The sequence below is a fragment of the Uloborus diversus genome, chromosome 6 (genome assembly GCF_026930045.1).
Source record: "Uloborus diversus isolate 005 chromosome 6, Udiv.v.3.1, whole genome shotgun sequence".
Classification (NCBI taxonomy): domain Eukaryota; kingdom Metazoa; phylum Arthropoda; class Arachnida; order Araneae; family Uloboridae; genus Uloborus; species Uloborus diversus.
This window is the reverse complement of record NC_072736.1, coordinates 23907957-23921992: the sequence shown is the minus strand read 5'-3', so window position 1 is coordinate 23921992 and position 14036 is coordinate 23907957. Positions and strand designations below refer to the sequence as shown.

The window sequence follows — 14036 nt, the reverse complement described above, 5'->3', positions numbered from 1 at the left end:
AATGAATTAATTTTTTGAAAAATCAAATAATTTCGTTTTAACAAAAAAAAAAATTTTTTTTTTTTTTGTTAAAACGAAATTTTAGAATTTAGAGATGGCACAAACTGCATAAATTAAACTTAAAGTTGAGTGTTTTACTCTTCTATGTCAAGAAAATCATTCTGGAGTGTTTTTCTGATATTTGGCGGGGGGGGGGGGGGGGGAGTGGCATCGCTCTCTCAAGTATCAATATTTATCTACCATTCTACATTATGTTAAATTATACTAGAAATATTTCTGTACAGTATTTAAAATAATTGTAACAAAAAAATAAATAAATAAAATAAATTTCAGAATAGGGTTCAGCATTTAACTTTTTGACCCAAGACACTCTTAAAAAACACAGAATTTCGATTAAAACTTATAAATTCCCTGATTTTAACAAAAATAAAATGATATTTTAATTGTTTATCTCTTAACAAAGCGTAATAAACATCAAAAATTCGAAAAATCGGATTCCCATAGCGGATGCAAAGAGATCGCAATTCTCAAAGTGAAGGCATCAAAAGTATAAAAACGACTTGTAAAAGAAATATTTTTGATAAAATTATTTTAAAATTGCATTTTAGAGTCCTATGATAAACATTTCATTAATATCTGTGGACACAGTTGACGCAAAAATAAATAAATAAATAAAACAATAAAATAAACCATCTATTCATCATTTTAATTTTTGACTCATAACAGAAAATGGAATTTTGCTTTAAAAACTTGAAATGAGAGTTCCAACAGAAATAAAGAGACTTTTCATTTATTTGCATCCTAATTAAGGGAAGTTAGCTTGAAAAAAGAACAAAATATGATTCTCATATCGGATGTTAAAAGATTGCATTTTTCAAAAGCAAATATTGACAAGCTGGTGAAATGAGGAGAATATTTTCTAATCAAGTCATTATAAAGGTTCAACGCCAGACGCTAAGTGGTGATAATTTTGAAGTTGGTAACCCTATCTGAAGAAATCATATTTTTTCCCCACCCATACTATCCCTTTGCAGCTCTAAGTTCATTTCGCAGATATATATTATTATTGTTTATTAAATCATGAGCGGGGAGAAAAGTGCTTACCAAATCCTTTTCAGAAAAGTTTTCAACAACACCGCTGCTAATTAGCTGTGATAAAACAAACAACCATTATATTTATTTGGTAGTAGCAATCATTTATCCCTTGCAGGAGCATCGCAAGAGTGCCGATTTTTTTTTTTTTCCAAAATAAGCCGATTTTGTATAAGCTGATCCCTCTAATTTGACTTTAATTTATACACAGAAATATGCGGTTTATACACAGAAATATGCGTTATTTTGCTTTCAGATTTGTTCTTTCAATAAACAATTTGTGAAAGATCCGATCTTGTTTATCAGAATTTTGTGAAGGGTCCGTTTTGTTTGATCGGGATTTTGTGAAAGGTCCGTTTTGTTTGATCGCGATTTTGTGAAAGGTCCGTTTTGGTTGATCGGATTTTTGTGAAGGGTCCGTTAACGGACCCAAATATCCTCTGGCCAGACCCCTGATATATATACATATACATACAGTCGACTCCCGCTACAATGCGATTCGACTTACGCAAAATGGCTATAACACGAGTTTTTTCCGAGTAACGAACTTTAGGGCTAATGTGAATTCCTCATCCGCAATACGAATATTTTTGGAAGGACGTATCGGTTTCGTTATTGGGTCCTAAATACTGATTTCGTGAATATATTTTATCCCTATAGTGTCATTGATAGCGGAAGTTCCCTTCACCATACTAGTCCACACATCGTTATGCGTGCCATTGATCCCTGCCATTGATCATTCTACGTAAACTGCATCTTAACAGTTTATGTAGAATTAAGCAGCTTTTTTATTTTTAAAGTACAGTAAAAGTACAGTTCTTAATTATAAGAAACTTTAATGTATAGTTAAGGAATGCTTTAAAGCAGTTTGAGGAGTGTTTATAAGTGTCTTAAAGAATTTGGTATGTTTCAAAAAAATTGTATGCATACCCTTTTCTTCAACGCGAAATTTCGACTTACGGGAGGAATTTTGGAACGCATCCCTCGCGTAAGTCGGGATTCTACTGTGTACTTTTTTTTATTGACGTTTTCTGTGTTATTTACAAAATATTTAAATGTATTTTTAAAATTCATTTGCATTCTGGCCCACAAGAATCATTTTAATGTTAAGTGCTGCCCTCAGGTAAAAAAAGATTGAGAAGAAACCTGCAACCACAAAAATTAAATGTGTAATGTTTTGATGAATTTCAAAATATCTTGCTAAAATCATTCAAAGCAAAATAAAAGTATATTCAACCAATGGTAACATTTTATTTTTAATTAGATACAAATGCATACATGAAAAGAATGTCATTTGTAATCTTTCTGTAGCAGAAAAATATCAGTTCTATAGCAATCAAGAACATCGGGTAAGAGGTTTTTAAATTGCCATGCAGATGCAGAATCTAATTAAGGCATAGTAAAATGCCTAATTTAGTTGAGAAATGGTGCATTAAATTTTTGATTAACTTTAATTAAAAATAGTTTACCTTGAGAAATTTTGTTATTTGGCTATCAAATATTTGATATATCGTTGTCTCAGAGCAACAGTAAGATATCTTAATGCTATTTCTGGGATTAGATATCTTACTGTTGCTCCGAGGCGACAATATGGCCTACACGAATGGTCAACCATCAACTTTGACCTAAAGAAAATCGGTGAAAATTCGGTATTCTGTCAAACCTATGAATTATATCCCTAGTTCCTACTGATTCTTATTTCTAAAAGGCCAAACTTTCCGTAACAAATAAATTTTCTTTGCTTTATTGTTTTTCTAAATCAGTTTAAAATGTTTATTACATGACTGAATGATCTATAATGGTTCAGGATATAATTGAAAGTTTGTTGAAAATCTAGCAATTTCAAATTATTTTAAATCAGTGGTGCACAACCGTTTTTTACCCAAGAGCCGCACCTCGTATGAAAAAAAGAATCCTCGCGGACCAAATCACATATAAAGTTTTAAAATATTTTAATTTTTTTTCTAAATAACATAGACATATGAGGATGGAGGGACAAGGGAAAAAATTATGTTCCAAGAACTGTTGTTTTCATAACTTGATGCTCATTTCATTAATTCCGCCTGTTTTCCAGGAACCAATTTTTGAATTTTCGCCTCCAAGTTTGCGACATTGTGATTAATCAAAGTTTTCAACTTGTAACATTAAACAAAACAACGGGCCGCATAGACCAGCTCTGTGGGCCTCATGTAGTCCTCGTAACTGTAGGTTAGGGTGCATTACACTTTTAAAAGATTGATAAGATTTTGTCTTGTTTTCTGGCAGAATCAATTATTTTATTGCTGTTTTATGTGAGGACGTTGACTGATTCATTAAACATTTACACAATTTTTGCCTTTCCCTCCTTTTAGGCTTTGGATCTGCACCTTCGTTTGGAAGTTCAGTTGGTTTTGGAAGCCCTCCTGCTTTTGGAAGTCCTCCAGCATTTGGGGGTACTAGTCCCCTTGGGGGTTCTGTATTTGGAGGCCAACAAACAGCAAACTTTTCAAAGTAGAATTTCTTCTTTTTTTTTCCATGTCTTATGTTCTTTGCCACATTTGTTGCATTTTTATTTGTCATTTCAATTTCAATTCTTTTACAGCTTTGCTGCTTCAAACTCCCCAACATTTGGGTCCTTGGCTTCTCAAACTCCCAGCTTTGGCAGCCCACCACCACAACAGCCTCAAGGGAGCTTCGGACAACAAAGTAGCCCCTTTGGCTCTGCCCCGGTATTTGGAAATGCCTCCACTTTTGGTAAATACATGTTGATTTCAATTGGCTATACAATGATCAAATAAGATTAGTGAAATATTAAGTAATGCAAAACCTATTTACAATATGTAGCTATATGTAGGAGGTGTTAATGCATTAGTTACAAAAATTTGCAAGTTGCTTATAAAGCTCTGTAATTTGTGAGTACAATGCAGGTATACCAAATACCAATATTTCAAGTAATTTTTCAATTTAATATCAGTTTATTTGGCTTTAGCAGAAAATGATAAATTGTTTTAAATTAAAGAGTTTCAAATTTAACTAATTAAATATCTAATGTTATTTTAAATGTACATTTTGTTTTCAATGAGACAGTACCAAAATTAATCTATTGGTGCAAAAATTTATGATGCAAAAGATTATCAATAAATAACAATAGCAGAAGGATTACAAAATGACATTTTCATCACCAGATGGTGGGAGAAAGCTCTCATTTTCAGTGCATTTATATGCAATAGTTTTTTTTTCATTTCCTTGATCTCCCACTTTTTCTTTTGGGAAAGTTAATTTCAAGTGTAGTTACGAACATATTTGTGCTGTAAATAAATTATACTTAATTTTCTTGTTAAAAATATTTGTCTCATCTGTTTTGAATTTTTAGAAAACTTTTTCTTGTTTGTATAACAAATGGTAACTTGTTGTCACCTTTATTGGTTTGTTGTTCTCCATATTTTGTTTTATTGTACTAAGAAAGATAATGTTTAGCGGATAGGATAATATATCAGGGAGAGTGTTATACTTTGGGAAACTGCTAGTTTCTAGCAATCTATTTTTAGCAGACATACCACTAAATGGTGCCATTGTAATAATCAGCATCAAAAGAGTTAAATTGATGATTTTGTGAGAGAAAAAAAATTTCATATCTCCAAAGTAAATGTTTTCTTCATTTTTATTTTATTTTCTGTCTATTTGCAAATCTAATCAACTGAATTTTATTTTGTTGTAAAAGAGAAGAAGGGGAATGTGGGGCAAAGTGAAATAGTGGGGCACAGTGAAATGGTGAAATATTTACTCCTATTTTAGCACCACTTACCTAGTAATAGTTTAACTTTGTAGTAACATATGTAGGCTATTCCAGTCAAGGAAAAATTACCTCTGAAAATCAAAGCATATGATAATACAAGCAGTTTTCAAAAATAGTATTGATATTATCAAATGATAAAGTTCTCCTTCTTAACATGTTAAACATTAATTGGGACCTTCTAATATTTGGTGCAGTATTTATTTAGCTCATTTGTATTTTTAATATTTTTCACAATCAGTCAAGTGCATGCGAGGTAAAGTGGATGGGGCTAAATGAAATAGTTCATTTCGTTTACTTATTCAATCATTCACTAAATCACTTATGTATTCATTTATTAAACAGTTTATTTACATTCCTTTATTTACTAATTCACTTATTAATTCATTTTTTCTCTTATTTTCTTATTCATTCTCTATTGTATTCACTCATTAATTTTCCCACATGTTAATTTAACTTATTTATTTATTGGTTTATTGTTTCGTTATCTTTTCATTTATTCAATTATTCTTTTATTTACTCTTTAATTTGTTCAAAATTTTTTTTCACAATCAAATAGAAAATATTTCATTCAAAAAATTTTTTATTTTGCAACATAAAAAAAAGAAGTGAAAATTTTCCACTTTTTTTTTAAGGCTTAATTTTACTGCCAAAAATTAAAAATAATGTTTCAATGCAAGTTTTTTAATAAAATACAACGTTCCTTCTTTATGTACTGTAATTTTCAAAACAAATTTTCAATTTGTTCACTTTCAAAAAGATCAGTCATCTTAACCATTTCGCTTTAGTTTTGGTTTTGTTCAGAACAAACACGATTCAAATAAGCAGTGACCACTGTATTAATATCGGTATTGCTTTTTAAAAAATACCAAATACCAGCATTGCATTTTTGATACGATATTGCAATCCCTACATGTAATCAACAAAACTGCTTTTTAGATTGTCCAAATGAGAACTAGCACGACTTTGAATTAAAAGAGGAAAGAAAACATGTTCATTTCTAGCAAGGTAAAATAGAAAAAGAAAATAATAAAATTTAACACACAAATTTTTTAAAAAAAATTTGCCCTTATTGTGTTAGAATTTTTCTGTAGCATAACATCTTATGATTGTAGAAAAACAATTTCATGCATCATCAGATAGTATATAATACCTTCGTTACTAAAATGCTGATTGTTGTGACTTTCTATTGCCAAATTTCGGGAAATTCAAAAAAGTTGACTAATAATAGTTTTCCCATTTGTAACATTAAACAAATCAACTGTCCACATGATTAAGAGTCATTTTTTTTAAGCTTGGACACTTTTGATAGTTGATGTCTTCGATTTTCGTAAAAATTTCAGGATGTGTTAGTGGTACTATGATAAGAAAAAGTGAAGTTTATTTTTTTAAAAAACTGATTTGTTTGCCCTTGAGTAGAGGTCAAAGTTTAAGAACGTGAGAAAAAAGAGCTTAATATATGATTGCTTTGCTTCAAAACCAATGGGTGTAGCAAGCCAATTTTTTTTATGTGGATACTACTTGATACTAGGTACATGCTAGCCGAAATATTTTGGTCTCTCATTCATGGCTTTGAGGGCAAAGGTCAATTGAAAATGCTATTTTTTAAACTTTTTTTGCCCTGTTTGGGCCCGGATATCTGCTAAAGCCGTGAGTAACCCTCGAAAATAAGTATATACCTAACTACTCACCACAGTATAGTACTAAGAAAAACATGAAATAGCATGGGTTACTCTTTGCTTTAGCAGTTAAACGGTCTCAAAGTCGATGATTTTTTAAAAATAGCCAAGTTTAGACGTCAATAACTCTGATCGCGACGCATCAACAACTTTGGGACACAGCTGTAGTTATAGTCGAAGTGGTCTATTTTAAGGTCCAGGTTAGAAACCCATGGCAACTAATAAACTTTTTTAGTTACACGGTCTCAAAGTTGAAAATTTGATCTATAATTTCAAGTTTTTTTTTCAATTACTCTATGACTGATGAGTTAGTAACTTCGAGAAACAGTTGTAATCATACCCTAAGTGATGTAGTTGATGTAGATGACGTCAAGACAGCGTGATTTTAAATTTTGTTTCGTTATGGTTAACTGTCGTTTATAAGTATTTAAAAATAGTTCTTTATTTTTCTTGAAGCCCAATCTATGTAGTTGAAGAATTAAAAAAACATAAATGCCGCTGTGAACCGTTGCTTTTTCCTTTGATTTTTTAACCTAGAAAAGCATATTTTTGCCCATTAAGGTCATGGTTAGCCTTATCAGCCCAGTGTCCTCACTAGGACACCGGGTGATGGGGTGGAGGATATGATCCTGTCTTGCCTACGCTAAACATATGTCTACGAACTGTGCTGAGTGACCAAAAATCATAAAATGCCAATTTATCAGTGTCTTAAATGTGACAATTGTACTTTCACCTTTCCGCTGAAGGAAATTTGATTTTTTTTACAAGTTTATTGAACGTGTCAAATGTGTTTTAATATGCTATCCTATTGGCAACAGAGAATGGTTTCTTTTCGGAGGTTTTTTTTTTCAGAGTTGGAGACCAATGTTCCTAGTTTAGCCAATTTGCCTTTCTTTTTTAGAACAGTGTAGGAAAACATAATTGAAAATTATATTTTTTCCATGGAAATATGTTATCTAATGAATGTGCAAAAGTTGGAGTAGTCAATCATAAATGAGGTCACGAACTTAGGATGGCCTTGTTTGGTGCACTAAGCATATTTTTTGTACTTCTCATATGCAACTTAGGGGTAAAGTAAAATATCACACCTGAACAATAGCGGTCCACTAATACAGTGGTTTTTTTTTCTGTTAAAAAAGAAAAAAAGTAAATCAACACGAAAATAGGTCTCAAACATTTTCTACCTTGATTCTTTGCCCACAATTTTCAGAAAATATTTTATTTGACTAACGAGAAAAAAATTATATTGATTATTTTTTGAAACTTGAATCAATTTTTGTCTACCTTACTTTCAATTGAACATATTTTGTTAAACTATATACAGTTTGTTACTAAACCACGTGTTATGTCTCATTAAAATAGTACAACTATTTGAACACTAGTACTTGTAAACTACTTAAATGAAAAAATAGTTGTTTAACATTAAAAAAAAGCAGTACCTTACCTTTACACAATATCTGGCCAACATTCTCTCTGCTAAAAATTTAAAAAAAGCTGGTTGTTGATAGATTTTGTTTTGAATGCTCCGCCTTTCAAAGCTTCGGTTCAGTGTTGTTTGTTTAAAATGGCTACATCAGCCACTACTATCCGGTTTTATAGGTTTTACATATAATTTAATGAAGCCATCTATAAAATAAAGTACGAAACTTTTTAAAAAAATCAGAAATACATTTTGAAAAGGGAGAAAACTCAACACGTGCTATTAACTATATTGAACAAGTAAAAGTTCGAATTAAAAATATATTTTTTTGAAATTTTAAAAGTGTCATGGGTATGAAGCAGATTCTAAAACTACATCACTTGGAGCACAATTACAGCTGTGTCTGAAAGTCTTGTTTTCGTGGATTAGCTTAGTTGAAACTTGACACTTTATGTTAAAATTATCATTTTTGTGAGACCGTTTAATTAAGCAAGATGATTAGATCCCAAAGTTTTCTGGCCTGAGTCTAAAACTATATCACTTTGAATGTAATTACAGATGTTTTTCTAAGTTACTAACTCACCAATCATAGAGTAATTGAAAAAAAAAAAAAAAGAAATTATAGCTCAAATTTTCAACTTTGAGGCCGTATAACTAAAAAAGTTTATTAATTGCCATGGGTTTCTAACCTGGACCTTAAAATAGACCACTTGGACTATAACTAAAGCTGTGTCCCAAAGTTGTTGATGCGTCGCGATCAGAGTTATTGACGTCTAAACTTGGCTATTTTTAAAAAATTATCGACTTTGAGACCGTTTAACTACTAAAGCAAAGAGTAACCCATGATATTTCATGTTTTTCTTAGTACTATACTGTGGTGAGTAGTTAGGTATATACTTATTTCCGAGGGTTACTCACGGCTTTAGCAGATATCCGGGCCCAAACAAGGCAAAAAAAGTAAAAAAAATAGCATTTTCAATTGACCTTTGCCCTCAAAGCCATGAATGAGCGACCAAAATATTTCGACTGGCATGTACCTAGTATCAAGTAGTATCCACAAAAAAAAAATTGGCTTGGTACACTCATTGGTTTTGAAGCAAAGGAATCATATATTAAGCTCTTTTTTCTCACGTCCTTAAACTTTGACCTCCACTGAATTGCCAACAAGTCAAATTTGAGAAGAAAGAAGCTACACTTTGTCTTATCACAATACTAGCAACATATTCTGAAAATTTCAGGAAAATCGAAGGTGTCAACTATCAGGCTCCCATTCACTTTGTCCAGCTTTAAAAAAAATGACTCTTAAGCTCCTTGGATGTCATAATGGTCCTGGGGACGTCCGAGGTTGAGCTCGACCGCTCTGCATGATTTGAGGTTGATTTTTGTGTAAGAGTGTGAGACATATAGCACTTTGATTTGGGAACAAGTGAAACCTTCAGACTTCTTTTTGATAAACCAGAGTACAGTCAACTCCCGCTACAACGCGATCCGACTTACGCGAATTTTTCACCCGCAACACGAAAATTTTCCGAAGGGAATCAGGGAATCGTGGTTTTTTCATGAATGGACCTTCATCCCTTTGGCATCACTGAGAGCGGAAGTTCCCACACCGTACTAGTCTGAACATCGCTTATACAAATAACTCTATACTCCTTATTTTCCATTTATTTTTTTCATTCTATATGGGAAAGTTAATGAAATATAATGACACCTAAGAGCACTGTTTCGTTTAAAGTTTGTGAAGATAGAAGGAAAAGGAGAAAGTTTAACAACTATAGTGCATTTGTTGTTCTTACTACATAATGTACGTACCGCAGTGGTTTATTTTACATCTTCCTTTCCCATTGATCATTGATTTTGTGCATGGTAGCAGTTTTTTAGATTAAATAGAACAAAAATACAATAAATAAAAATTCGGTTTTTTATTTAAGAAACAGTAATGTATAGTTAAGAAATGGTTTTTAACAGTTTGAGGTGGTGTTTACAAGTGTCTTTAATCGTATAGGTATGTTTGTAAAAGTTTTTACACATACCCTTTTCCACAACACGAAATTTCAACCCACACGAATGGTCTTGGAACACATCCCACACGTAAATCAGGACTCGACGGTAGCTTTAGACATTTTCTCTCCCCCCCCCCCCCCCGAACTGAAATTTGGGAATCTCACATTATTTTCTTATTGGTTGATGAAATTTTTTTTTTTCCCTTCAAAAGATCTTCATCAATACTGGAGTTAACAAGAACAGTATTATTTTCATCAGAGTTGTATTATTTAATGTACTCACTACTTCATTACCAAAACTAATAACTTTTGCAAACTTGTAAATTTATAACATGTTTTTTTTTTCTTTTAGTTCTAACTGTACTTTGCATTACTTAAATTTTAAGTACATTTTTCTCTTCTCTTTTTTAGGTCAACAGTCTAGTTTTGGAAGCCCCAGGTAAATTTGTTTCAAATAATTTTCTCTCATATTTTAATTCTTTTCATCATCCAAGTTTCATGTTGCCATGAGACTTTTCTGTAGAGTTACAATCTTCCTCTTTTTAACTCTCGATATACAAAGGAAAGGGGTTATAAGTTTGACGTATCTGCGTATCTGTCTCTGGCACTCTAGCGCCTAAACAGATAGACCAAATTCGATTTTTTTTTTCTTCTAAAGGAGAGTTGAAAGAGAATATTCTTAGCTAGGTTGCGTCTTCTGACATTAGTTAACGAAAATGTTAATTCAAAACCTCCAAAAGGTTTTTTCACGATTTTTGCAGTGAAAACATATTTAAAAATTTAGTACTAAAATAAAGAGTAATTTTTTCATTCATCTGATAGAATATGTTTGGAACTTCCATGTTGTTTAGAATTCGAATTATAACGTTTCTTAAAGCAGATTTTAAATACGGCTAAGCTTTTATTCACACGATTGGTAACTAAATTCATTGTTGGCCGACAAGGAAAGAAAACGCAATGATTTAAAATTTTATCTGTTGCCAGTTTCTATTCGTCAACATAAAATACTTGTAATTGATTTTTAATAGTATAAGGCTTTTAAAAGGGTATTCAATTTTCCCTCTTGATTTTACATTTGGGACTCAGTCATGTTTTTTTTTTTTAATTTTTTATTTTAATTTCTTGTTATTTTAAATTATTTTTATAACTTTTTTATCTTAATTATGTTTTCCTTCAAAAAAATACAGTACAAGAGCTGGAATATTTTCTGGGCTCCCCCTCAATTCCATATTTCTTATCTGATCATTTCCCAGATTCTGTTATTTTGAAAATTTTTATGTTTATAAATGAGTTGAAGCAGTGCATGCTAAGTTGCATGCATAAAACTCTCACTTAGCTTCAAATTTTTTTTTTCCGTTTTGAGAAATGAGTTAAGCTGATGCTTAATCCTACTCAAATTGATGGCTTCAAATGCATTGACCAAGTGAGACTAAATAAGAGAGGGTGATTTGAGTGTCATGTGTAGGAAAATTGGTGTGGATTTTTCCTCACATTTTTCTACTATATACAGATTATTTAGGGTTGCAAGTTAAAAATTGCCTGATTTAGTTAAAGTACATTACTTATTTGATTTGTTACGCTAAAAAGTTTTTATAATCAGTGGTGCTGCTAGAAAATTTTTCTGGGAGGAATTTTCAAAATAAAAAATTCTTGCTTTCTTTGTCATTAATTTCTAATGGGAAAATATTATTTAATATATTTAAGCAAACTAGCTATAGCTCAATAATTTCTCACTGTATCACTTGCTTAAAAAAAATCAATAATTCATACATTCGTATTGATTTCACAATGACTTTATAATGAAAAAAGGAGACAGAGGATGGAATGAGGAGACAAGCATTTTCCTGATTCTCCCCCCCCCCCGCACCCCTTAAAACAGTAAATTTATAATTACTGTTATTCAGCACTTTTATTATACCTGGCCTGATTGTCGCAGAAAAATCTGAGACCTGCTTTTGCTTATTTCTCAGCAACTAGACCACTTAGAGACTTCAAGATTTCACTAAATGATTTGCTTAATCTTAAGGTACAACTTAACTCTGAAAAATTAAAATTCTAAAATAAAATAATTATTTCGGTTAGGATGGAAAGCAGCAAATTTCATGTAATTTCCCCATTAAATGATTAAATATAAAACCCTTACAACAGTAATATTCATAGTAATCATGATGAAAATTTTGAATAAGGACTTCTCTGAAGCAAGCATGAAATGTATTCACTGTCATCACTCTCATCTATGCCAATAATTGATAACGGAGCTAAGTAAAGAGACATATGGGTCATTCCACGTCAAATCAACCCAAAAAATGAGATTTTGACACCCATAGTCTCGGATTTTGATGAAACTTGGCATAGTTGTTTCTATTATGGATGTAAGAAAGAATGTAATTTTTTTTGCTGTATCTCGAACGGTTTAGATTTTATGGAATGTCAAAGTTTTCTGAATTTTACGATTTTTCCCGATGGCGTGCGTGAAAACTAATTCGCATTTATGCAGAAAATAAATTATAACTTCCCTGTTTACCAACCAATATTGTTGAATTTTTTTTTTAATAAACCTGATTATCCAAGGATTACAGAAAAAATACAATTTCATCGATAATTATCAATAAAAAAATATGAAAAATTCCTGAAGTACAATTTATTAGGTTTTTTTGAGAAAGTTGGGAGCTATACTTAAAATGAGATATCTCCAAATGAGTAGTAAATAATCCCTCCATTTTTTTTTATTTCTGATCTAAAAGATGTATTTTATCACATAAAAAATAATTTAGGTGGTTTTTACACTCCTTCATTTCAACAAGGGGCACAAAACATTTTTTAAGATAGCTGCATGAAGAAAAAAAACATTAACACCAGCCTTGCTCTCAAAGGGTAAAAATCTGACTACTATTATGCAATTTTGTCTGGAGCATACCTTTATATTGAATATACAACTTATAAATGGTAAAAATTACATTTAAAAATTTTGATTACAAAATTAAATGCTGTAATGAACATTCAATGAGCACGTTCATTGTAATGAAAATCGCAATCTTTAAAAACTTACCTCAAGGAACATGCATAATATTAAATACTCTTTTAATTGCAGATAAGGGAACTTGTATTTTCAAAAATTGAGTTGATTGTTTTCATAAAGTTTTGAGAAAATTGGTAAGTTCTTCCAGTTGTTGTTTTGGGGGGCTCCACAACTGCAAAGACATGAGTAATAGGGACTGCACAAATATCCTCCCTATTTGGCCAGAGAAATGATGGGGAAGGTGCATGAGGATGCATAAAATTTACAGTAACATCTTTTTCTTCTTCATTTACCTCATTCACCATGCCAAAATACCACAAATTGTCATATATACTTGCGATGAAGCACCCAGAATACAACTGTTCTATTTTCACAATTGAAGTTTGCTGTTTGTTGTAGAGATTGAAAGTGAGAGCTGGTTTTTCATCACTACTAATTCTTCTTGCTTCAATGTTTCCCAAATTATCCAATGGTCGAAAATTGTGGAACATTCTTGTTCCGGGAAGAGTTTCTACTGATTTAAATCGACTTTCTAAAGTCTGGCGAGTTAAATCGACTTCCTGTTTAGAAATTAATTGGAAGTGAATATTTTTGAAGCTAGTTTTGCAAAACTCAAAAAGATCATTTGTGGTTAATACTTCTTTGCCTAACTCTTGTTGATAACTGTGTTTTCTGGCTCCACATTTGACAGTACCCCCTATTCCGTCACATTCCGTTTTTCCATGACTAGTTGCGTGGAATGACCACTGAGCTTTTAGTTGAAAGTCATTCTCGTGCATGCACAAATTTATAAAATTGAACTTGTTTTTGTACTGCCCAGCACATCCATCACTGAAGTTGTGAACAATCCTGATTTGAGGGTGTTTCTCTTTGATGAATGCTATTACTACTTCCTGAATCTTATGCACCATAGCTACATCATGTTTTAGGTCATCAGATATTATGCAAAGTGATGAAATATTTTTTTCATTACTTGGACCTTTGCAATGGATCATAACAGGATGAATAGTACATGACTGTGAGGTCCAATGGTAACCTTGAGCTTCATCTT

The 14036-nt window shown here is 31.6% G+C and overlaps 1 protein-coding gene across 1 annotated transcript in view; it reads left to right on the top strand.

The window, feature by feature from the left end:
* LOC129224280 (nuclear pore complex protein Nup214-like) overlaps positions 1-14036 on the top strand; it is a 124830-nt gene that overhangs the window by 103555 nt on the left and 7239 nt on the right. Inside the window, 3 exon segments of the mRNA XM_054858707.1 lie at positions 3444-3582; positions 3674-3825; positions 10378-10405. Coding sequence (XP_054714682.1) covers positions 3444-3582; positions 3674-3825; positions 10378-10405 — 319 coding nt within the window.